Genomic DNA, 27,284 nt, shown 5'->3' on the forward strand with positions numbered 1-27,284 from the left:
GGATAAAACTCGTCATGTCACATCGATTATAATTTTATTTTATTTTATTTATTTATTTATTTATTTTTTGGTGGAATTGAAATTATTCTTTGGTGATAAGTCTAGGCCAGATTCTTGTACGTGAAAATTTCACCACATAACTAAATATATAAAAAATTTCCTTTTTACATTTCAATTATATTTTCACCAAATATACTACAATATATAAAGTATATTTAAAAAAGTAAAAGTTCAATCATTTCAATATTTAATTTAGTTAAAGCTTAAATTTATCCACCAAACAAGCCATTTAATACACCCCCAAATCACGCCCACAGTAAATCGCTCTTCTTCTTTACCAATTGTACCTATGAAAAGCAAAATTTCTCAAATCAAAACTACAGAATTCTTTAGTAACCTGCCATTGCATCCTCGAATCTATCTCAACCTCTAGTCCCCCTCATTTTCAATCCCAAAAATCATCTATTCCAACAGCAATACCGTCATTGTGGTCTCAATATACCTCCCTATATGAAGCCTAATGGACTACGTTAAAATCACAAATCCAAGTCCGAAATAAAGCTTCTCTGCAACATAGAATCCATTAGCTGATACTGAAAATGGAGGATGACATCAACAATTTCATCCAAAGACAACAGGTGGAAAAAGGAATATGGATACAGTAGTTCTGGATTTGAGTTCGCGGAAGAAAAATGGTCCATCACTGTCAAGCAAAGGTATCTGAATATTACTTGTTTTAATTTATTGTTATTTTCACATACATGGGCTGTAGTATAATCATAAAAATGCATAAATTTGTTTGCAATATTTCAATCCTAAATGAAATACTTTCCTTTGTTTGCAGTATAATTATGATTAACGCCCAGATTTCTTTGCAATATTATGAATGACATATGAAATACGCACTTTTGTTTTATGGAATGATATTTTGTATCCATTACATAACACGTAGATCAGTGATTTTAGAATGTGGGTTGTATATTATTCAAGATCTATAATCTACTTACCTAACTTAATTTTTAAACTACTGCATCTGGTCTTCAAGCACGTTATAGGACATATATGTATGTATGTTACAAATGTCACTCTTAGTATATCATGTGATGTTTCTGTGGTTTGTAATATACTAGAATCTTGCTTGTAGGTTTGAGGATCTTCGATGCTCGATTTGGGGAATTTGGGCCTCTTAAGGACATTTGTCTCCTGCACAATATTACATTGGTGAGTAATCTCTGTTGTGCAAACCTCTACTGCAATGTCACGATTACTTAAAATTGGATTGAATTTAAATTGGTTAAGGTAACTGTCATGATAGTGTGTTATCATACACATTGTGTTAACTTTCCTTGTTTGTTAACAAAAGGACAAATCAAACTCTATGTAGATGTCATTCTTTATAACTATATTGTAACAAGTATATCTTGTATGTGTTTATTTAACATCACAATGTGTTATCATACACATTCTGTCAAATTTCCTTTTTTTGTGCAATATATGATAACATGATTAATTACATTTGCACTATTTGGTTTTTGTAACAGTATAAAGCACGAGTCATGGGATCTTACGCTAACTAGATAACATGTATTGTGTGATACCTCGCTTGACATAGTTGTTGTGTGCGTAAGGTAATATCTAGCTTTACAATGGTTGATGTTTATATATTAAATTATTTATCATTTGTTGTCTTCTATGTCTTTTAAATGTTAGTCGATTTTATAAGGTGTATCATTGGGTGTCATGTTTCCTCCAATATCCAGATGACAACGAAGGGGGCTTAAAAGGCAAAGGATACTATCAAAGCAAGAGTCCAATTAAGAAACAAGATGTACAAGATGCAAGGAGTACAACCATAATAGAAAGATGTGTAAGCACTCACTACCACTGAATCAAATACGAAAGAGGAAAAGAAGTTTGTAAAGTATCAAACATGTTGATAAGACGTTACAGATGCTGGACTAGAGATGGTTGGATTTCTATTTTAATTTCTAAGGAGAAAAATTTCATACCACCTAGTGTATTCCATAATGAATACTTATTGTTAATGGTTTGTTTTGTTTTGTTTTTTGTTTTTTGTTTTTGTTTGAAATGCATGTTTACAAAGATGGGGACAAGATCAATATGATTTTTGGTAAATTTCATGTAGACATAAATATTTAACAAAATTTGTAGTATGATAGATATTAATATTACAGTCACAATACTTGTTAATACTAGATGAACATTGAACAATGAATCAAATAATCCACAATGATCTTCATGATAATGGAAGACGTATCATCATCGCATTCTCATGAGAAATAAGTGGAAACCTTGCATATTGATTTCTACAAAGTATTATTCATTTCAAAATTCTAAAAAAGTAAAAGCCAAAATTACTAATCAATTTCAATATGATGTGATCCTTAAATTCACTAATTATTATACAAGAGATGATTTATGATCACAACAATATGTAAACAATGAAATATATTGAAAAATTCCATTATGATCAAGATATCAGAAATTATATTGTGCGCCAAAAATCACGGGAAAATGAATGTATAAAATGAGTAAATTTTCATAGTTTATAAAAAAATCATATGACGTGTCTTAATATCGAGAATTACAAATATTATGTCAAAAAAATCTGGTGAAGTCCATGACATTGCAGATAATCAAACCATCGCAAGGTTTCATTTTTAGTAAGTTTGAATTTCCTTGATTTTTCCTATCAATCTACTAATCAAGGGATTCATTTATTAATATGCAAATTCATGGCTATTGCCATGTTTCAATTACAAAAAATTAGCGAAATTTAATGTGATAGTAATTTTTATTTAATTTGCTATAACACCTAGTACTTAGAGTATATATAATTAGTGGGTAGTATTTTATGAATTATTTTATTTTTCTTGGTTAGATGTGATTTTTTCCCTAAGGACAAAATGGATCTAAAGGATTCAAATTTGGACCTGATATTTGGTAGGTTTAATGACCAAGCTTTTCATAATATAATTTCAAAAATAATAAGTTTGTGGGAAAATTTAAAAAAATCAGAGTCACATTTTGTGATCATTGATAAAGTATTATGATCTATAATTTCATCAAATAGAGCATGGTCAAATACACGAATTCTATGATCACGATCACATATTAATCATAAATTATACAAGATCAAGATCACAAAAATATAATTTATGGGACACAATTACAAATTTAGTTGAAAATCACAAATTTAACAGCCCGTAAATTATTTATAAGTCAAAAATTACATAATAACTGACCACAAACACTATTCACCCAACCCCACCACACATCACTCAACCACCATCGACACTACCTAATCATCGTCACAACCTTCACCCAAATCTACAACCACCACCACTAGTCTACCTCAAATCCACAACTACCTCTACAATCAACATGCCATAACCATCACCTCTACCTCAAATCCACCACCATCGTCACAATCAACAAACTATTATTGCCTCAAATCAACAACCACCATAATGGTCGTATTCCTCGTTTCATCATAAATCTACAGTCACTTCACAACATCTCGCCTAAGATTTTACACGCACCGTGAGACATCAATTCATCCCCATTCTAATTATAGTTCAATTCGTGAAGGCTTATGGTTGGAGTAGTGACAAAATAGAGTAGATACGCCATGGGTGTATCCCATTGATGACGCTAGATTATGTTATGGTTGTGCTTCAAATCTCAACCTAGGACGCAATCAAACACAATAATAAACCATAAATTAAATAAAACTCAACACTCAATGGATTAATTGAACCTACTGATGTTTATACTATGAAATGAGAACAATACACTAGATAAGAAAGGAAAAAAGAAAGAGGGAGAGATAATCCTTGAGAGAAATTACGCATACCAACCTCTCTTTCCCCCAAAATCATGCATCCATTTAAGATTTTAGACTCAAAAATAAAAACGACAACGTTTCTCATTTAACCAAACGACACCATTTGTGGATTCTAAAGTTGGCCATTGGAACTTCGTCTTCTTCCTTCTTCCTTGGTCTAGTACTTCTCTTCCCTTTTTCTTCCCAGCCCGATTGTTCCTTTCCCTTCCTACCATCACCACAACATCCCTCTCCATTCAAATAACCTTATCCCGAAGATTGAAAATTTGGGAAAAAAGCCTTTATTTCATTTGCTCTCGCCCACATAGCATCATCAGCATTGAAACCTTCCCAATGAACTAGCCATTAAGAAATGGCTTTGCTATTTTAGTTTGATCATCCTTGTAGATAGAACTTGTAGTGGTTGAATGTGTGTCCCTTGCCCCTATAAAATTCCGACAGTGCACCAGTTGGAACTTCTTTCTCCCCAATTTTCTTTTTCAGTAGAGAAACACGAAAAATGGGGTGGACTTGAGATGCAACAAGTAACTCTAGTTTATAGGCTACCTTCCCAAACTTTTGCACTACCTTGTAAAGGCCATAATACTTTGCAGATAGCTTTTTGTTGGGTCTCCTTGTTACAGTTTACTGACCATATGGATAAAGCTTTAAATATACCCAATCCCCAACTTGGAATTCCCTTTCACTTCTATGTTGATTTGCATAATACTTCATCTTGGCACTGACTTGGGCAAGGTTTTCTTTTAGCATTTTATTTATCTTCTGCCTTTTTTGCAAAATATCTTCAACTGAAGCAATGTTAGTCTGCTGATAGGGCCTCAAGGCTAGTTGTAAAGGTTTGATACCATATAAGGCTTCAAAAGATGTCATTCGAATGGAGGTATGCAGGGTAGTACTGTACCACCATTCAGCTAGGCTAATCCACTTAATCCATTGTTTTGGTTACTTGTAAACCATGCATCTTAGGTACATTTCAAGGCATTGGTTTAGTCTTTCTATCTGCCCATTAGTTTGTGGGTGGTAGGATGTGCTTAACTACAATTTAATCCTCAGGTGTTTGAACAATACCTGATAAAACTCATTTGTAAATATCTTATCTCTGTCCGTAACAATGTTTTGAGGCATTCCATGCAACTTGTAGATGTTTTCCAGGAATAACTTGGCGATGGTTGGGGCTGTGAATGGATGTGAGAGAGTTAAGAAATGAGCATATTTGGTGAACTGGTCCACCACCACCAATATCACATTCTTTGATCCAGAAGTAAGTAGCCTTTCAATGAAATCCATGGAAATGTGGCTCCAAGCATATTGTCGTATTGGTAGGGATTGAATTAATCCTAGGTAAGTTACATGTTCCCCTTTACACCTTTGGTACTTGTCACACTCCAACACCTTTTGTTTTATATCCCTGTTTATCCTAGGCCAGATGAAGAATTACTTAGCCCTATGTATACTTGCCTATAATCCTGAGTGCCCCCTTTCTGGGATGAGTGTATGGTTGCAATCAACTTCTTCCTTACTCCTCCCCTAATACCAATATACATTCTTGACTTGTATTTGAGAAGTCCATTCATGTACCGATAATCTTGCTCAATGTCTTTAGAGAGTAGCACAATAGTGATTTTACCTTCTGCGTCTTATCTTCTTTATAGCTAGCTATTACTTCTTCAACCCACATTGAAGTGACCTCAGTGATTGCCAAGCATTCAGCCGCCTTTTCTTCTCTCCTGGACAAGGCATCTGCCATCTGTTATCAACACCCTTTTTATAATGTATTTCATAACTCAGTCCCAAGAGTTTAGATAGCCACTTCTACTATAATGGAGTAGTGATCCTTTGCTCAAGTAAGGACTTGAGTGACTAATGATCTATCTTAATGATAAAGTGGTGACCTTCTAAACAGTACCTCCACTCTCCTACCGCAGTCACCAGAGTTAACAGTTCATTCTCATAAATTGATAACCCTAAATTCCTGCTGCTATTTCCTTTACTTAGGTATGCTATTGGCCTCTTGTTCTGCATTAGCATTGCACCTAACCCCGCATAGCATGCATCTATTTCCACAATGAACGGGATAGAGAAATATGGTAAAGCCAGTACTAGGGTAGTACTCATAGCATGCTTTAATTCTTGAAAAGCTGATTCAGCAACCTCCCCCAATAGAAGTTCTCCTTCTTTAGTAATTCAATTAGTGGCTTTGCTATGGCTCCATATCCCCTTACGAACCTTGTGTAATACCGAGTTAAGCCAAGGAATCCTCTTAACTATTTAACATTGGCTGGCTTAGGCCATTCCTGCATTGCCACTATCTTAGAGGGATCTGCTGACACTCCCTCTGCGGATATAATGTGGCCTAAGTACTCTATGATATATTGGCTAAAAGAGCACTTGTTCCTCTTAGCATACAATTGGTGCTAATTTAAAAGTTCCAAGACAACAGTAACATGTTTACAATGTTTCTTCAAGTTTGGGCTGTATACCAGTATATTATAAAATAAAATAAAATAAAACAAAGATGTACTACATAAGTGCTGCTTGAATACTTCGTTCATTAGGCATTGAAAAGTGGCAGGGGCAGGGGCATTTGTAAGCCCAAATAGCATGACCCTAAATTCATAAAGACCCTCATAGGTCTTAAAAGTTATCTTGTGGACATCTTTTTCAGCCACCCTGATTTGATGGTATCCTGCTCTTAGGTCGATTTTTGTAAACCGCTTTGCCCCTTTAAGTTCATCCAACAATTCATCAATTAAGGACATAGGGTACTTGTCCTTGACCATGAGGGTATTCAACTATTTATGATCAAGACAAAATCTCCATATCCCATCTTTCTTCATGACCAATAACACGGGTGAGGCATAAGGGCTGTTGTTTGGTTGTATTATACCACTTTTTCTCATCTTCCTAACCATCCTTTCAATCTCTGCTTTCTGAATGTATGGGTACTTATAAGGCCTGATTTTAAAGGGCTGAGCCCTTTCTTTCAATGGAAGATGATGGTTATTGAACCTAGATGGTGATAAACATTTAGGTTCTAAGAAAACCATGGAAAATTGATCTACAGTAGCCTTAAGTTCAATAGGGATGACCTCTGTCTCTTTCTTAGTGATGGCTGTGATTTGTGCCACCACTCCATACTCTTGGTTCTTGAACCAACATCCCTCCCCAGTATCTCATCATATGGAATTCCTTCTTAATGACTTCACCGGAGTTCCATCTCTATACCTTTATAGGTAAAGGTAATGTTGCCTCTCAGAAAATCAAATAACACAGGGTTGAACTGACTTAGCCAATCCACCTCCAAGACCATATCATTGCCTCCTAATTTCAATATCCTTAACTGGTATTGGAATTCTAGATCTTGCATCTTCCATATCAGTGGATTACAAATTGCCTTACTAATGAGTTTCTCACCTCCTGCCACAATAATTGAAGTAAGTGTTGCTGGCTGCATCTAGCAGTTGATATTTTTTACCAAGGTTTCATAAATGAAACTATGGGTACTCCAACTATCAATTAATATAGACACTTTTCTCTTTTTGATCATCCCTAGTAGCCTGATGGTTTTTGCTCTGTTGTTGCCCATCAATGCATAGATGGAGATTCCCATTATCTTCTCTAGTTCTCCTTTCTCCGCTTGATCCATTTTCGCCCATGGAGGTTCATCTAACTCCCTTCCACCTCTTTATCCACCAATATGAAATTGAGAATCTTATTTTTGCACACATGACCCCTACTATACTTTTCATCATATTTATAACATAATCCTAACTCTTTTTTTGTTTGGAAGTCAAACGGGGTGATATCTTTGAATTTCAATGGACTAGAGGATTTCTTTGGGTTTAGTTCGCTGTATGGTGTAGGTTTAGTTGGAGGTTCATTTGGACTAGGACTGGGGTGAGATCATTTTGTTCGGAAATATGCTTTGAAGGTTTTTAGACCTTTATTAAGGGCTGTGATGGAATTTTCTTGAAGTAAAGCAATCTCAAAAGCTTTGGCTAAGGTTGGGGGTTGCATAATTTTAACCATGGATTTGATCTCATCCTTCAAATTATTGATGAATATTGAAATATGGTAGGATTCTAGTAAGAGAGGTAGGGAAATCATCACTTGGGATTTCAATTCTTCAAACTATTCCTAATATTCTGTAATGGTTCCTCCTTGCCTTAGTTTGCTAAAGGTTTCTATCACTTCTTCAGCCATGTTTTTTTTGCAAATCTCTTTGGAAAACATGCCCCAATCAGTATTAGGATGGTTGGAGATAAAGCCATGGAACCATATGTCTGCCTTTCCTTTGAGATACATCTCAGCTATGCCCAACTTCATTTCATCCTCTACTTGATGGATATGGAAATACTTGCTTAACTTCCTCAGCTACTCTCTGGCCCCTTCCTCATTAAAATAAGTGAAGTCTATCTTGGGTAGTCTGGTCACCATCCTAGCTTCTTTGTTTCCGCTAGAATTACTGGAGGTAATTTTATTTCTTCTAGGGCTACCTCCATTGGTTTGAGATGGTGGCCTATATCATTCTACTTCTTTTTCTTTGTGATCAGCCTTACTCCCAATTAATTGAGCTAACATCAACGCCATAGAGTCTTGTGTACCCTTCATTTCTCCCCATCATTTGCTCCATCCGGTCTTGTCTAGTACAAACAACCTGCAGCAACTGGTCATTTGTTTTAACAGACACCCAAAGTTGATATTTCTTTGTCCAATCTCCTAAATTGCTCCTCATTTGATTTTCTTTTAGTTTTCTGACATACCCAGTTCATGTAACTGCTCTGATACCAATTTTTTATGGTTGAGCTTCAAATCTCAACCTGAGATACAATCAAACAAAATAATTAACCAAAAATTAAATAAAACTCAACACCCAATGGATTAATTGAAGCCATTAATGTTTACACTACGAAATGAAGACAATACATTCGAGAAGAAGAAAAAAAGAAAGAAAGAAAGAGATAATCCATAAGAGAAATTTCATATACCAACCTCTCTTTCCCTCGTTGGATCTGTTTCTAACAGATCCCAAAATTGTGCAACAAAGGAAACAAAACGTGTTTGTCAAAAATGTGTTTGTCCATTTACAATTTTAGACTCAAAAATCAAAACAACAGCGTATCTCATTTAACCAAACGACATCATCTGTGGATTCCAAAATCAGTTGGCCATTGGAATTTCTTCTTCTTCCTTGGTCGGGTACTCCTCTTCCCTTTTCCTTCCCAGCTCGATTGTTCATCTCTTCCTGCCATCACCATAACATATTCAAGGTTTTTGGATTTACAATTTGTGAACGCAAAGCTTTTCTTGGACATTTCACATGGTGTTGTTGGGCTAATTGAATGTGGCTGTTGTGTTTGGGAGGTGATTCCGTCGACAATAGGTGGTGGGTTGTATGATTTAGGGTTCTTGTAGATATTTGGCCCCTGCATGGTTTTGTGGGGCCAATCGAACGAGGGGGTTTGTTTAGGAGGTGATTTTGTCGACAATAGGTGAGGACTCTCATGATTAAGGTAGTGGTTCAGGGTGGAGTGAGGATGGCGGCTCCATAGGGCAGGTGGCAGTTTAGGGCTGGTTGAGAGAAAGAGGGGTTTTTTTTTTTTTTTTTTTTTTTTTAACGAGGTGTCCCAGCTTGCGCCAGACTATATCCTCGTCCCTGAACCTCCAGCCCCTCAGCTGCTCAGGGAGGTAAATCGCAGAATGTGCCCTTGTTGGTTCCCAGGTTCCCACATGGCTTTTACTCCTTCCTCAAAGGGAGCCTCCTCCATGGTGATTAATTCACCAATAATTCCTCCTTTATTGGATCAAAGGTTCCCACCAGGAATCGAACTCCCCACGCTTGGTTTCAGAGCCCCCCCAATGTGATTGTTCCGCCAATTTGGATGTGCCTTGGGGGGCTAGAGAAAGAGGGGTTTGTTCTAGTGGAGTGATGTAGTGTGGTCTAGTGTAGGGTGCTTTGGTGTGGATATATATGATTTTTAATAAAATATTATTGATACCTGATAAGGAATCGTGATAATTTTCCCTTGAATATGGCAAACGCTCTTTTCATAAATTCTTCAATATAATAGATTTATATATTAGGTAATTAATTAATATGGTATCAAAATCACTAAAATATTGAATTTAAGTCTAATTATTATTAATTTATGAAAATTATACGTGATAGACACTTGATCATGAGTCGGTGGAGTTTTGAGCATAAGCAAAATTGCTATTTTGCTTTAAGATAAGAATTTTAGATAATTTCTTGGATAAGTAAAGTTCATCATCAAAAAGATTCTCCAATGCATTCTATAAATTAGTATCTAGGCGGTATGCGAGTTGAAAGATAGTAGGTCTACATGAATTGATGTCTAATGAATAAACGCAAAACCCAAAAGTTATCTTCATTAGGTTTTCCAAGGACGTACTCGACTGAAATTTTAAAAAATTTTAGAAGTCCTTTTAAATTTAGTTCTCCCCAATTGAGATTTTCATGATTTTTTTTTAAAATTCATTAAAATATGTATCCCAACTGAAAATATTAACGAATTTAAATGAAATTCTTTAAAATTTAGGCATGCTTAATAATTCGTGGATTAATAAGAATTTTATTAATAAAGAGATTCAAAAGATTTTGATGATTGTCATGGATTCTATTGAAATCTATTCAAATTCACGAATTTCATTATAATCTTTTAAAATTCATTAAAATCTACGTTGAGTACAATATACAACTCAATAATATTGTATAGATATCTTTTTTTTTTTGAAAATAAAAATGATATTACATCTAAAATTGCATAGAAAACGTAAGTATACATTTTGCTTAAGTTAGCATGCTGAATAGAGTTTTTAAATCTTGTTGAAGCTCTAGACAATATCTATTTTTTTTCATTGCCACGTTAAACAAAGTCCCTAAATTGCATTGGAGACGAATATTTTGAAATATTGTTCATTTTGATTATGTGATTTTTTTTAGCAATTCATAATTACATTGGAGATTCTTTAATGACACTCTTTTAAAATTTCACTGTTTTTATTGAGATTGTTATGGATTATGTCGAAATCTATTCAAATTCACGAAATTCATTAAAATTTATAATCTTTTAAAACTCATTCAAATTTCAGTTGATGACGACATGGTAAAGGTCTTTTATTTTTTTTAAAATAAAAATAATATATATCTACAATTGAATAGAACAACTAATTATACATTTTGTCGAGTTAGTGTGTTGAATGGAGTTTCTAAATATAGATGAAGTTCTAAACAATATCTATTTATTTATCTATTTATTATTATTATTATTATTATTATTATTTATTTATTTATTTATTTATTTTTTAGGAGAGGGTAGCCACCCTAAATTGCATTGAAGATGAATATTTTAAAATATTGTTCTTTTAGATTAATTGATCATCTCTTTTTAGCAATTCACAGATACATTAGAGATTCTTCAATGTTGCTTGTTTAGAGCACCATCCAACATGCATATATGCAGAAATTTGTAATACAAATGTATCTTCTAAACACAATATCTTAGTATAACTTAACCTAATACTATATATAATTTCTCTTTTGTGTTAAGCTAATACTATATATATATATATATATACTTACACAAAGTAATGATTTTCTAAGTAACTTATATTAAGTATCGGTAACATGACACATTAATTAATTGGTGAATCATTAAATTCATGGGATCTACCATTACTTATTCACCAATAAATGATGTGACATATGTCATATATATATATATATATATATATATATATATATCCTTCGTTGATGATGGTACTAAGACGGACACCTACAAAAGTGGCAAGGATGTGCTCACTGTCTCAATCTCATGTTAAGAACTAGGAAGGGGGAGATCGATTGAAGAAATGATCAAAAGTTGTACCAATAACCTCCATTTATATAGAAACTTTCCTTGCTAACATGACGAACACTCAGTCGGGCTATAAGTATCATATATCATATCTATTTCACTCGATGCAATGATTCGATTTATGCTCCAAGTATTTAAAGAGGAAATGCATATTTTGTGAAGCCTAACATATTAAATATATTGTAAAAGTTATGCAAAGACAGTCTAAAGCTTGTATCTCACTTCGTGCTACTTTTGATTCATGCTCCAACTCATTAATGAAGAACGCATATTTGTTTTGAATCCAACATACCATATATCTTATGATTGTTATATATATGAAGACCAAAAATTAAAAATAAAAAATAATTATTTATTTATTTATTTATTCATTTTTATTTTATTTTTTGCCTTGAGCCGTTTAGATTCATGCTCCAACTAGTTAAAGAAAATCATATATCACTTCATGCTCCAGCTGATTATAGAAGCAACATGTGTTTTATCTAGTTTAACGTACTAATTATATTATATATAACTATACAGAGATGGACAAGAAGAATATTTGTCCATCAATAATGGAAATTACATTAGTCCAATGCAGCAGGATCCCTTATTTTCATGGGATTGTTTGAGAAAAAATTCAATAACAATTGATAAGGGCAGAGGTATTTGGTGTTCCCTCCAGTGAAGAATCGGGGCCTCGAAAGGTGTGTATGTGTGTTAATCATATTATCAATGTACAAGTTAGGAGCGGGACCGCGCATCAATTGAAAACCTAGAAAATTGTTTGGGATGCATAACCAATTAAGTTTCGAAAGGTTTAATAAAGTTTATCAGAATTGTCCATCAAAAATTTGGTACTGAAAGAAACTGACCACAAATGAATATTTCAAAACAACATATGGGCTCCATATGATAAAATCTTTATAATGTGTTTGTTGGTAAATTAGGGCAATGATTCGGCCAAAACCATCACTAAATCAACAATTTTTTGGCCATACCATAACCTCACCATAAAAGTCGGCTCAGTTCAGGTCGTTAATAATCACAAAAATAAATTATTTTTTTATAGGTCTAGCCGTTAAATTGGAAAAAAAAAACAATTTATGAAAAAAAGTCAATAGAAATAAAATCATAATACTAAGACAATTTAGCAAACAACATCCCAAATGAAAATCCAAACAATATCCCAATTTCGAAATGCTAAATCCAAATTTAATAAACAATATTATCAACATAACAATACTAAACAATATCCTTATTCTTTGATCCTTGTACTATAAAAATAAAAATAAAAATAAATAAATAAAATCAACATAATGAGCCGTAAATTTTGGGATAGACAGCTTATAATAGAAAGAATAATAAAAAGCTCAATTGTCCAATTATTATTATTTTTTTAATGGGTAATCGGTTCGGGGTGAGGAGACAGCGTAGATACCATAACGCCTTGCCCCCCTGAACTGAGTCATTAAAATCAAATACCATATTCAGCCAATTGTACCATTGGTTTGATTTTTTTCGCCCCATTCGGTTCAGTTAATCACGGTTTTCGATTTTAACAGTTTAAATTGCCATCTCTAAGTAAAAGCTAGTTTAAGTAAGAAAATGCAGAGAACAATTTTTGAAAGGACAATAATAATTATTGAGTCAAAAATTAACTTATAATTGGTGCTCTTTTTATATGCATTCCACTGACGTGTGTGTCACCAAATTTGTATCCCCATGGGGCCTAGACTATGCTTGTTCTTCATCACCTCATTACTTTTGGATCAGCCTTTTTCTTGATAATGCCTAATGAAAAAATCTTGATTGTGCGAAAATATATGATATTGCTTTGCAACTTTTACTGTCATTAGTTTTATAAATAATACACATTTTAGACTCTATTGAATCGCACAAGAGAGGCTCCCAAGAGATTTATTCTTGATTGTGGATGAGCATAAGCTCGTGGGCACGAAAATATATGTCAATGCTCTGTGAATTTTTGTTGTCAATAAACTTACAAAACAACCCTTGTTTTTAAGATGTTGGTTGCCAACTCTGAACTACGAACAAGCACTAAACAACACTTGTCTTAGATGAGGTTGGGTTGCCTATAAAGGCCCTCTAAGGATACTTGTCAATTATGAATGAACATGAGCTAGCATAGCATGTCCGATGAAGAATAAGTGTGGAGGAACTTATTTGGCATGTTTGAAATGTAAGATTGAATTAAATTTAGATTAGATTATTAATGTATTTTGTCTTGCTCAAGTCAATGCACCAAACGTTTCGCTAAGTTATGATATAAGTAGAGCATTCTAAACGTCACATCTTTCAATTTCAACATGTTAGTGATGGAACAAAGCCAATGTGTAGATAAGAAATTAAGGAATAAAAGCAAGGCTGCAGCTACAAAGAATGGGACAATACCGGCATTTTCTGGTAATCAAAGAAGAACAGGAGAAGCTAAAGTGGATTCCCTATGTTTTGTGCTATATCAGAAATAATTCCTATTCATAATGCATGATTGCTAGTCTACATCACATCCCTAAAGACGTGTTGTCATGACAATAAACTAAATTTTATTCTCAATAGGATATTTTCTCTACTTCACTCCATCACTACATCTATTAAAGAGTCAAATGCTATCAAATCGTTTTTATTCTATTAGGATCGAGACTTCACACAATAATGATAATTTCATTGCGATCTTATTTTCTTTGAAATATTTCAAGTTAGACCTCATAGTAAGCATTTAATATCAAAGCATATTCCTTCTTTGGAAGTTTAAGTTCAAATGAGGAATTCGATCCGTCGAAAATTGAAAAGAGCATTTGAATTCCAGGATTGAGGTTACTGATCAAATGAACCACTTTCTTGAGAAGTTTATTATGTCTTTCTTCTTTATTCTTATTTACTCGTGTACAGTCTAACTTACAGATTAAATCCTTCAGGACGACAAGCTTAGACAACCAGCTATATTATACCTTGCTGATCAATTGCTTCCCCGTATCTTTATTTTTTTTTATTTTTTTTCAAATGATACTTGTAAAAAGTGTTTTTCTTTATACAGTATGGAATTTACTTTAACTCCACGAGTGCAAGGCTCTCTCTCCCTTGAACTGGACGTTCATATTAATATACTTTGGTAGGAAGTAAAGCCAAACCACCCATTCAATTTCTGATAGTTAGCCTAAAAGTAAAAACCCCAATGCTTAATGGCTTCTTCAAAACGGAAAAAAAATGAACAAGAACAAGGCAAAATCCCAATTATGATTGCTGAATCTCAGCTTATTCCTAGTTTTGTACTAAATAAAGAACAAAGAAAAAACCAAGACAAAAGGATATATTTTAATTAACATATTTGCATTATCGCTAAATAATCTTCTGTGCGTGTTGATACAAGAAATACGCGACTCAAGCAAAATATAATATGTCGAAATGTTAGACAAACAAATGCTCTATAAAAGCACAAATGTCCCCAAAGTACCAGGAACAACAATAACAAAAGTACTATTAGAATAGGTTCAAACGGTATCAGGTTGAATTGAAACACGGCTGCTTTCGCCAAGTAAAGATGGTCGAGGACTTGGAATTTGCTCTATTTCTAGTCCTTTCCACTGGATATCGTGTTTTTTTGGGTTTTTATTTCCATCAATCGAGGGCTGTATGCCCTTTGAGACATACACGGACTATAAACAGACTTCATTTCCTCGTGTGGCGACTGGGTGGAATTTGTTCCTTTTGGGCTACAGGCTTGTCGTATCTCACCACGACTTCTTGTTATGATTGCATCAAGAATCTCACCACTATCAATATTGGAGACTTGTGCTTGTGCACTTTGATCCTGCGAATTTATATGAAGTCTATAACGTGAAAACATGACCAAATTCATTTAATATAGAACCCCATTAATGAAGTGTATTTTCTTCAACGTGTCATAGAAGAACTATACTCATTCTACGATGACAAGGAGTACCAACAGAGCGAATGAAATGCAGTTTCTTTAGCTTTTACATCGTACTCCCCATCTATGGAGAGGATAATTTAATTTTTGTGCACTTTTAGCTGGAGGTTAGGTTGAGCGTTTAGACTGTATTTTGTTTAATATTCATTATTAATTAAACAACCCACTATTTTTATTATTAGTATTATTATTTTAAATAGACCCCTGTTAATAAGCATAGAAAAAAATTTAGAAAACAAAATAATAGCAACTTACTTCAAAGGATAAGTTGTAAGTAATAGCAGGGGCTTCTTCATACTCTGCAACATCTAAGTCTTGTAAATGTGCTCCTTTGAAAAACTTAGGAAGTATATACTGTCGCACTGGGACGAGAAGCATAATCAACAAAGGGAAAAGAACACCGGCTATCGGAATCCATGTTATGCCAAAGCACAAGAGCAAGTAGATTGTTTGGAAGACGGTGAAGAGTGCAATTGTTTTAAAAGGTACTGTCTCCACAAAGGTAGCGTGATAATCCTCTAGCACCCTGAAAAAATTCAAGATTCGCAGCTCTTCAGATGTTTAACAAATACTAATAATAAAAAGAAAGGTAAATTAGAGAAAACTAAGCAAAATTGATCCTTCCTTTAATATCAAATAAATCATGATGGCATCTTAGAGCATGTTTGGCAAAGATTTTTCTAGCTTATAAGTTGGTCAAACATTATTTTTGACCATATATTCCTGAGGACCCACAACTTTTATCTAATTTTAGACCACACGTTCCTGAGTCCCATTGCTGCTGAGCACTTGAAAACTTAATCCAAGCAAGCACTTAAAGTTTCAAATTAAGCAATGAACAAAACTGCCATTTCAGTATTTGGGGGTGGGACGGCGTTTTTTGAGCTTAAACTCATTTATTAGACATTAGGTTCATAGCATGGGTTCAGAGCCAGCAACCTTTTTTTTTCGTGCAGCATTATAAATATCTCAGAACTGAATCTGAAGTGATAAGAAATTCAGTTAAAACACATCTTTCAGCCATGAATATGAAAATTTACATACTTGTATCTTCGACTTGGAACGGTGAAAAGCAATAACAGTCTCTCCCAGAATTGATTTCCAGGCAAACTTTCAATTGCCATGAAAGCAAAGTACCCCCAGAGGACTGAAGTCGGAATTTTTTTCAAAAGAGGCATAGCAGCAACACAGCTCCCAGACATTAATGCCTGAAGAAGATTGCTGAGGCGTTGTTCTTTAACTTGCACAGGTAAAAGATCGTCAATATCCTTATTGACATCAAAAACAGCCTCATCGATTGGTGCATCTATGTATCCGCTACTGTAGGCTCGTTGGATCGTGGAGTCTTTCAACTCCTTCATACCCTTATAAAAGCAATAAAATAAGAAGCATGTGAGTTTACACAGACACAAGTTAGTAGCCTGTCAAAAAGGGAAAATATTCGTGTGCATAGCATGTTTGACCAACCTCAAGCTTTTGTTTTCAGATTTTCAGTACGAATCTTCTTTTTCTTAAGAGTCTTTCAAGTTTACATTTTTCACTTTTAAGCTTAGCCAAACATGATGCTTATAAGTTAGTCCTAAATCAGAAATTACCAGAGCTCGTTGAGTTTGATAAACAAGTGGAGTCTGCATCTCATTATAAGCTTCTTGCATGCTCCTATATAACTGAGATAAATTCGCATTTTTCTTCATGCTGTTTCGAGCTGTCGATACAAGCTTATTTCGCAAAAGCTGTTTGAGAAAGAGGAAAATAAATGATAATATCGTTCTCGATAGGAAACAATAAAGAAAAGGCTGGTCTAATTTCTGATCTATACTCATGGTGAAAAAAGGGCATCATGATGGAATTGATTGGAAAAGGGGCAAAAATCATTTAGGCCAAATACAGAAAGAAAGAAATTTTTTGAAGAGAATCACTCGTATGAGGGGTATTTTCTTTTTTATTTTTTTGGTCGTGGAAGCAATATGAGAATCAAAACCTCCATATCCAGCCTTCACGCATATTACCTGATGTTTTAGAGTAGCCAAACTTTTTGTATGCATAGGAGATTGTGGAATAACTCCATTGGAAGGAGGGATGCCAATAAGGCCACATAATATTACCTGATCAGAACAGAGAACTACACTGATATTGAGAAGTAAAAGCTGCAATAAGCAGTTACTAGCTTATTGTACTAAGCCCCTGTTTGATTCCCTTTACTTTAATTTAATTTATTTCTTATACTCATTTTCAACCACTCATTTGTACAATAAAATATTTTACACGTAAACCCAAAACTTTTCCCTAATTTTTAACCACACATTCTTCAAAAAATACTATTCAAAACATAGTTTTTTTTTTTTTTTTTTTTTGTGGCAGGGAAAAAAGCTCCAATAATATATAGTAGAGGCACGTTCAGCATTTCCTGTCGAGTCATTAGCACTATATTCAACATTTACACAAAACAGATAAGCAAAATTCAGGGAAGAAAATGGAGAAAAATTAACCCCTTTTCCGACATTAAAAGAATATGATATAGTAGCACCTTTATGACCGTCCAGTTCGAGTATGCACCAGCAGACCATGGATTTGGGCTATATAGCCGCCTTGGTATCCCTCGTGGAACATCATTAGCCGGCATATAAGAAACAGCAGTCCACACAAGCACCATCAGTGGGACACCGTAGTCAGCAATAAATCCCCGAAGCCACCCTTCGAATTATAATCAACGGTCGTCAAATTGAGAAAATACAAATGAAAAAAGAAAGAAGGTTTAGTTCACAGCAAATAAGTTGACTTACTTACAACAATCAAATAGAAGAATATTAAAATGATATAACCACAATATGAATTTGAAAAACGAGAACTATTTCCTTCTTCCTTTCGTAATTGCTTTTTCTTCTTTCTAACTAGAGTTTCATGCACCTGCCCGTTAGTGCTTTGTGTGCGCTTTTTCATATATGTTTGTAGAACCTGTTCCATATCGCCAGGATCTAGCTTTTCGGCTCTTCAGTGCAGTAAGAAGAAGGCCAAAGGACAGAACTAATGCAAACATTCCATTTCCGAAGAGCCAGGAAGGTTGAAATGCAGTCTCCTTAGGATTTTCTCTCTTTGGAATCCCAAACTCCTCCACAACTCCCTATGAAAGAACTAGACTAATTTTAGAGTTGCTCAACAGTTCAGATGGCTGAAAAGAACCTTATATTATTGGACATAGAACTGCTAAGGTTTTAATTAAAGGAAAGAACCTAAGAAAAACCAATGGGCACGGATCATAAAATAGAAACTATTTTTGAAACAAATGGGAAGGGGCAGGAATTAGGACTCTAAGAGATAAACATAGCAAATTCAAAGCATTTATTTCCTGAACCTAGTGATTGATTCAGTAATTCTTTTATCAGCTAAAGCTACAAGAGTATAAAGGTTTTGAAAAAAATTTCAGGGAAGTCGATCGTCTAATAATTTTTTTGGAAATTTGTGAATATGCATAACAGTTGGTTTATTTTTGCAGAATCAGGATTCTATGGAAGATGGAAGTAAACAAAAGGAAAAGGACCAAAATTTTTATTCATACTCACACGAATTGCCTGCTGCATAAAGAGCATTGCAATCAAAAGACCAAACAATTCGCCAGCCAAGCGTGTAAATCGGTTGATAATAGAGCATGCACCCAAGATGGCCAGCAAGAAAAGCAAAAGGGCAGTCCATACGCACACCCTAAATATAAAAGTGTTAAATTCTATAATCAATATAAAATCATTTCATGTTCCATGAGTGTAAACTGTAAAGAGATTACCATCCTGTCCAGGCTAAAAATAGCTTCTCCCCCAAATCTTTTCGATCTTTAGCAAAATTGAACATGAATGTGTACATCAACACTGTTGGCTCAGCAACACCAAGTATGAGAAGTGGTTGTCCACCAATGATCGAGTGGATCACACCACAAAGTGCTGTTGATGCAAGTGTTTGCACTGCCGTCAAGGTTCCATCTGCAGTAGATGGATCATTTATTAGCACATCTTAGAAAATGAAATCTAAGAGGATAAGTAAAAACATGAGGGGGGAAAAAAACTTACTTGTATTTCTTTCCAGTTGCTCCCCAAAAGATATAACGGGAATTGCTGATGCAAAGAATATGTATGTTGTTGGAGCCAGGATCCTTCAAGGCAATACAGAGCTAGTAACTTGTACTTATCTATGTTAGTAATATAAACTAGAGGTAAAATATTCTGCACTTAATGTTCATTTTGGATACTGAGATACATTTTGGATGATACAACAAGTAAGATCATTGAATTCAACAATTATCACCCTTCGAGTTCTTCAAGTGAAGGACATAAGCATCTCCTAATATTTTATATTTGAGACAATCAAAATAATGAATATGAAATTACATTGAAGTACTGTGAAAATCACAAACCTGATACCTGCACGCAGGCCACCCCTCCAGTCTTGTTTATAGCATAGAAGCCTTCCTTTGAGATCATTTTTTATTCCACGAAAAGGAACAAATGTTTCTTCCATGATAACTCCAAATTATCAAAACAGGGGAGTTTCTGTATTCATTTATTAATTTATTTTTTTGAGTGTTTAAAGTGACACTAACTCAGGCACGAATTTGATGAGACTCAACAGGGCTATAAATATATTTGCATAAGCAAAGACTATTCATGAACTAAGCAAGCATTGATTCGTTTTCTATAAACTTTCGAAGATGCCCTAGAATAAAATCTTGTCAAGAATTCAAGAACATTACATTTCAATAGATATAGAAAAGCTCGTTAAAAAGAACAAAAGAATTGGTTAGCACTGAATCACAAACAGGTTAAGGATAGAATTCTTACTTTACTAGCCCACTTAGATTCCATAGGTGAAAGTGAAACAGTATTAATTTTGCAGAAAAGAATCTCATAATGATCAAGAATCATGATCGACGAAATAAAGAGATTCTTGCCATTTGCAAACTAATGCTAGACTTGATTAAAGCACGGATCCATCACTCAACCAAAAATAAATAAAATAAAATAAAATCCAATTTTCACCAAAATGCGATCAAACACTAACAAAATGCAAATGTGACGCCTTAAGATGAATTACAAGGTCGAAAATTATACAACAGACTTCAGAATTTTCACACTCCAGAAGTTAAAAAACCAAAACTTAGGGAGAACCCATTTTTCAGAGACTAATTTTTCCAGCTTCAGTACACGTCCAAGAAAATGGGCATCACAAAAACAAGAAAAAGAACAAGTAATCGGAAATATTAGGGGCAATCCATCATTCAGAATATGGAAATGAGAGATTTAAATTAGTTTTGAGCAAATGGGCATCAAAATGAGCAGAAAAAATATGACAAAGATTGCAGCTTTGTACAGTTACATTATAAGCAGAAACGGACACCTTTGACAAACAGTTTTTGTTATTATCGCAATGTACGCAAAAGAAACAAGAGAGAGTTGAAGAAAATATTTCAATTATAAGTAATTTTTTCTTAGACAAAGAAACTCTGCAGATACTAGGCACAATTGTTGTGATAGTGATGTGGTGAGTAAGCATAAATAACCCTTTCTGCTTCCCAAAACAGATAAGAAAACAAAAATATTAATAATTGAAGATGTTAAAATAGTAGAATTGTAGCTATATTTAGGAAGAAAATGTGGGTAATTTTAAATATTTGTACTCCACCGTCTTGCTATCTTGCAGACAAATGGAGAGACGTTGAGAGGAATTTTTTTTTTTTTACCGGGGCTTAGAAATTGTAGTTTTTAAATTGTTCACAAGTTAGTTTACCATTTATAAAGAAAAAATAAATGTTTTACTTCTTATAAGTTTCATGCTTTAAAAATATAAAAGTATAACACTTGTCTTACATTACATAATAATTTACATAAACATGATGTGATCAGATATGATTAAATCAGAATTTCTTTAATCAAATAAAAAAAAAAAAATTCCATACTCTCCTTTTACCATTCTAAAAAAAGGCTATGTTTTCAAAATGCTTGTGCCATGTCAACAAGGTAAACTCCTATATATTGGACTTGAACCGCAAGAAAGGCATGTCAAAATTAACTATCCTAATAGCATGTTTGGTAAGGATTTTAATCTAATTAACATCAATTTTTTGACTGTTATTTTAATATTCCAACCATCATTTTTGAATTTTTCTCTCACATGTAGGACTCACTTTATTTCTAATAATCAAAAAATCAATTAACAAAATCTCTACCAAACAAGCACTAATAGGGAGCTGATCGATCGACTAGCCATCCATATGCTGATCAACATTGAACAACTGGTGAGTGAGGGGCTGGTCACCCAACCCGTCACCCACATATCTTAATAGTTTCAAACTATCTCGAAGATTCACTCTACATTTTTTTCATAATGGACAAGGATATGCATCCCTCTACATTCTACAGTTAGAAATAAGACACGTTTTTTAAATGAATAATATTATTTAGCATCACTGTTACTATAACACCAATCTACGTAGTGTTCGATAATAGGTGAAATTAACAACCAATTTAAATGTCATATTAGTTCTACCTAGATTGATGTTAATATCAGTAATACTAAAAAACATTTTTCTTTCAAAATTCTTTGGCTATGTCATCAAGGTAAACTCCTATATATAGGATTTGAAAGATGGAGATATTCTCTCCTGGATTCATTATAACAGATTTCATCTTTCTCATTTTCTCTCTCTTTTTGTTGTAATAATTCTTATATCAAAAAGAAAATAGGGAAGAGCTCCCTGCCCATATTTCTGGTTCTCAAAGCACCAAGGAAGTACATTTCGCAGCTCCATTTACATTGATAACATCATCAATTATTTAATCAAGTTATGAAATACAATTTACATAAATGGCTCTTAGTAGTCAACATTGTATGTCAATAAACAAATTGAACTATTCATGTGAGTAAGAGTCCTCATAGCCTAGGTACAACGCCGTAATGATCAAGATGCACACTATTGCTAGAGGAACGCATGTCCTTGTCCATTATAGAAAATATATAGTGAATCTCAGAGATAGTTTAAAGCTATAAGGAAATATGGGTGATGGGGTGGGTAAGTGAGGAATGGCTCGATCCCTCACTCTCCAGTTGTTCAACGTCGATCAGCAGATAGATGGCTAGTTGATCAACCAATCTTCTATTTTTAGATTTGTCAATTTGACCTGCCTATTGTGTGAGGTCACTTTGTAATCTTGACATCTTAATTCATCAATATCAAGTTTCAAGTGTCTTCAAAATATATGATTATTCACCAAATAATTATTGTCCTGAAGTGTTTTCACCTAAAAGAATCCCCAAAAAACTCTTCTACTTTAACTGAACTTGCTTAGACATCTACATATCGTATTAGTTGAGGAATAATGGAATCTGATTATATATTTCCATGTAGATATTCAAATATTGTCTTTCAACAGCAAAATAATAAAAATGAAAGTCTATTAAAAAATCTATTTCATTAAAAAAAAATTATAGAGTAATGAAATAACAAAGATCAGGGCTCTCACCAAGATCGGACCCTAGACAATCGCCTACCCCACCTATAGTTGGACCAACCGTGAGCATATATAGTTTTAGGTAAAACTTTGAACATAGTGTTTTTTTTGAAGAATGTGTGATTAAAAAATAAAAAAAAATTAGGTTTATATAAAAAATTATTTTATTAGAAGAATACGTTATTGAAAATAAATTTGGAGGAAATAAATTATGAAATAATGAGGCTCAAAGAGGGGCTTAATATTCTCTTGGTATCTTTACCAAACAAGGCATCGAAGGACAGTTAATGGTTCCATTACTTTCAAAGTAATTTTATTTGCAGTCGCACGCTGTTGTAGTCGTCTTATCTGACATACACGTGGTAGTTAGTGATTTGATACATTAATATGATAGTTTTTTATTAATTTATGTAACAAATTACTAATCGCCACATGTATGTTATGTAGGACGATTGCGATTGCGATTGCAAATAGCATTATTCTTACTTTTGTCTCAAAACAATTATTACTTGAAAGTCGCGGCCTGTTATCATCATCCATGCTTGGTAGTTGATAATATTATATATAGTAGATACAGCTCATCTTTCAACTTTCGTAAAATAAACATAAAAGTTAATGGAAAAATAAGATTACGATTCTTCCAAGATTTTTCTTTATTTTCTCATAAAAGTAATCTTATCTAATTATATTTACTACATGCAACTTTCTCTCTCCAATAGTAGAAGTGGGATGATTTTCTTGAATTAATTTTCTTACAAAGACGCATGCATGAAACCTCTCATGCTTAACCACAAGTTTTGGTTGCTTTCTTTTAGAAGGATTACGAGCTTTTTTTGGGGCCCGAGGCGAACAAAAGCTCGCCCAAAAATTTTAGGCACGACTAGGCCTTTTTCTATCTTTCTCTCTCTCTTTTTTTTAAATATATATATAATTTAAGCTACTGCCTTTTTTAAGGCAGTTTTTGCTGCCTTTTAGGCAACGAACTACTGCCTTTCAAGGCAGCATTTTACTGCCTATATATATATATATATATATATATATATAAAGGCTCAGTGGATTTTTAGACCATAAATAACATTAATAATGATAAAGACATTTTTTTCAGCATAAAACACCATTCAAGCCTAGATAGAACTTTTAGAGAGTCGGGGAAAGAGTTTGGATTCACCAATTCTCTTTATAGAATTGTAAATTTTGCTGTGTGGGAGGAGGCTTATGCTCGACCTACATAGATACAGAACTGGGAGAGTAAAAATAATTTGAAAGAATAAATGGGGGAGATAATATCTCCATTACATAAGATCCGATGTGCACTATGAAAATAGTATAAAGTTGAGAAAGTATAATAATGATAAAGATATTTTTAAAAAAAAATAAAATTGAAAACCCTCTTTTTGTGGGTTGTTCAATTAGGTTTCTTGACTACGACTTTGTATAAATGTATCTAATCAATTGTATGAACTTGCCACTACTTAAATGGAGTTGTAGAAAAGTCATTGGATTTGGATGGAGTGGAACAAATCGTGACATGGAGTACACAATGTCCATTTGATAGAAGGGAGATATTAGGTTTTGCTTAATTTAGAGTCGAATATATATAATTTAAATTATATATTAAGGACATATATAGTATTGAATTAATTTATTATTTTTATTATTTTTTAAGAAACACTTTCACGTTTGTTTAATATGTCAAAAAAACACTCGGGAGACTTAGGCATGTATTGGGATGTGATGCCATATTTTCTTGGTGGTCCAGCCTACTTGGGGTTATAATGATAAATGGTTAAAAATACAGATACTATTTGAAACCCTTGCCTAATACGCATTGTGTTGGACTCCTTATGATCCTGCCCAAACTTGATAATATTTACGTGTGTCGTTCTGGTCCCTCAGATCTCCTAAACCTAATATCTACGGTGATGACCTTGCCTATATATTCTTGATCTAAGACTTTTGCCCTACTTGGTTTTTCATTTTCTCGTGTCTTTTGCGGTGCTTCTTTGAGGGGCTTTTGAGTCTCTCTTCTTCTTTGAGACAATGTGTCTCTGCCTTTTATTTTTTTCGTGAAACTTGTTTTTTAGCAATTAAACTTTTGGTTTTCTGGCAATTTGCAAGTAAGGAGTCTTGGTGATTCTTCGATTTGAACTGGAAAGATTTTTCTGTTAAGTTTGGAGATTCTTTGGAACCATTGTAATGACTGCCTCTGTATTTGTTTAGGGCTGTGGTTTTTTGTGAGTTTATACACTTTGTACAGACAGGTACAAGGTTAATCTTGAGCCCAGTCGATGAGAACTTGATGCCTTTGTGTGTAGCCTGTGTTATGTAATCTTAGTGTTGATTTTGGGTCTTTTGTAACAGCATGCAAATAGAATACCACATATTCGAGATGGTTAATTTCATTGGCGATCACTGTAATTTTACCCAGTTTTTAATTGGATTTCTATACTTCAATTTGTGTTAGTTGGTTCAATATATTTTAATTTTGTATCAATTGAAGATTTTGTTTTGCACATTAGACTCGTGGATGAAAACCACCAAAATAGTAAATTTTGCGATAGTATTGTAGAAAAAGAGATATTAGATTTTCGTTTTACTTTAGAGTCTAAACATTGTTAATCTTAATTATATGTATCATCCCCCAGCCCCCAACCTAGCTGGATTTGCATGACACAATTTAATTTAAAAAATGCAACATGTTGATGTTAGAATTAAATTATTCTTGATAATACATCACAATATAAAATAATATAGATTAATGGAAAGTGGAATGCCCATTTTAGAAAGGAGGAGGTCCACCGAGTAATCACTAAAATTAGGTATGTGAATAAAATAAGATAAAAGAGATTATAAATTACATAGAAAATCGCTTTTAATCAAGTTGCTATCGTTTTGTTTTAGTGGGTCGATAGTACGGATTTTTGGTTTTTTTCGGCCCCCTACTTGTTATTATTATAAATAAGAGGTGACATTGCATTAATATGTTTGAAACAATGTTTCGTATAACATCGACTATGTCGATCACTGTAACATGCGTGTTGTCTAAGTCACAATCGATTATGCTAACTTTGTAACACGTGTATGTTGAATATTTGTGCAATTTAAACTTTATAAACTTTACATAATTATCAAGATCTCCATGTTAAATCACCAAAAAAAAATAAAAAATAAAAAAAATTAATGCGGAGCATATCTTGATTCATTGATTTTATTTCGAATGATGAATCTTGAATTATAATCTTTAAATCTTGTCTTTCAAATATTTAATCTTGATTCTTGATTATGAATTTTTGAATTCTTCTTCTTGATTTTTGAATACAGATTGTCTGTTCTTGATTGTGGATTTTGTGAATCTTCCTCTTCGATATACTTTCTCTATATTTCTTGTGTTAATGGAATGACATAGAAAGAGAAGTTACATATGAATTGGGGATAAAAACCCTATATATAGTTTTAATATGTATTTCGCCATTCATGAAATACAATTTGAAAGGAATCCGACTTCTACACATATAATCTGATCCAAACTCTATTTAAATGTCTTAAACTCAATTACTTAATTCTTTATTAGATCACTTTAATTTTAGACTTAACTTTAAATAGTATTTATACACAATTAATTACATATGTCGACCCACATAGCAAATTAATAATTTCCCAACAGTGTATCGCATAGAATACAATGGGCATGATGACTTAACGTCATCCCATCATTTCCACATTTCTAGATAGTTTGCAAAGGTCCTTTCGTCCTCGGGTCCTAAATTGAATTGAAATTCGGTTTGTGTGTGCGTGTGTATATATATATACACCACCTATAGGCCCCCATTAAATTTTGATTATAATGGAGAGAATAATATTTTTTTGAAAAATTGATAGTTGTAGAAGAATGAAATTTTTTTCGATTTATGTGTAATATTATTTTATTAAAAAGAGGAGAAAGAAAAATTTAATTTAATTTGATGAGATTTAATGGAGCCAAACTGGGGCATAGTATTGTGTCACCTAAGTAATGTGCTTAGTATAAATTAAGCACCGATACTTAGGAGATCACACACACACACACACACACACACACACACACACACATATATATATATATATATATATATATA

The 27,284-nt window shown here is 33.4% G+C and overlaps 1 protein-coding gene and 2 long non-coding RNA genes across 4 annotated transcripts; 1 reads left to right on the forward strand and 2 right to left on the reverse strand.

Moving 5' to 3' along the window:
* Positions 1-283: 283 nt before the first annotated feature.
* On the forward strand, positions 284-2,145 carry LOC111401698. Of its 2 annotated transcripts, XR_002704084.1 has the most exons (4): positions 284-716; positions 1,145-1,221; positions 1,542-1,628; positions 1,761-2,145. It is a non-coding gene; the product is annotated as an uncharacterized LOC111401698 (long non-coding RNA). The 2 variants fall into 2 exon arrangements; XR_002704085.1 differs by lacking the exon at positions 1,542-1,628.
* Positions 2,146-3,767: 1,622 nt separating this feature from the next.
* Positions 3,768-9,460, reverse strand: LOC111401699. The gene is made up of 2 exons (XR_002704086.1): positions 8,861-9,460; positions 3,768-8,688 (listed from the first exon to the last, which is right to left on the reverse strand). It is a non-coding gene; the product is annotated as an uncharacterized LOC111401699 (long non-coding RNA).
* Positions 9,461-15,056: 5,596 nt separating this feature from the next.
* LOC111400481 (probable boron transporter 2) lies at positions 15,057-21,225 on the reverse strand. Its single transcript, XM_023027895.1, has 12 exons — positions 20,079-21,225; positions 19,735-19,817; positions 19,455-19,647; positions 19,237-19,375; positions 18,632-18,797; positions 18,204-18,370; positions 18,036-18,083; positions 17,686-17,844; positions 17,272-17,409; positions 16,721-17,040; positions 15,932-16,202; positions 15,057-15,556 (listed from the first exon to the last, which is right to left on the reverse strand). Exons 1-12 carry the CDS (start codon positions 20,180-20,182, stop codon positions 15,317-15,319), a joined length of 2,028 nt encoding a protein of 675 aa, XP_022883663.1. The 5' UTR covers positions 20,183-21,225; the 3' UTR covers positions 15,057-15,316.
* Positions 21,226-27,284: the final 6,059 nt, after the last annotated feature.

This window comes from Olea europaea, chromosome 10 (genome assembly GCF_002742605.1).
Source record: "Olea europaea var. sylvestris chromosome 10, O_europaea_v1, whole genome shotgun sequence".
Lineage (NCBI taxonomy): Eukaryota > Viridiplantae > Streptophyta > Magnoliopsida > Lamiales > Oleaceae > Olea > Olea europaea.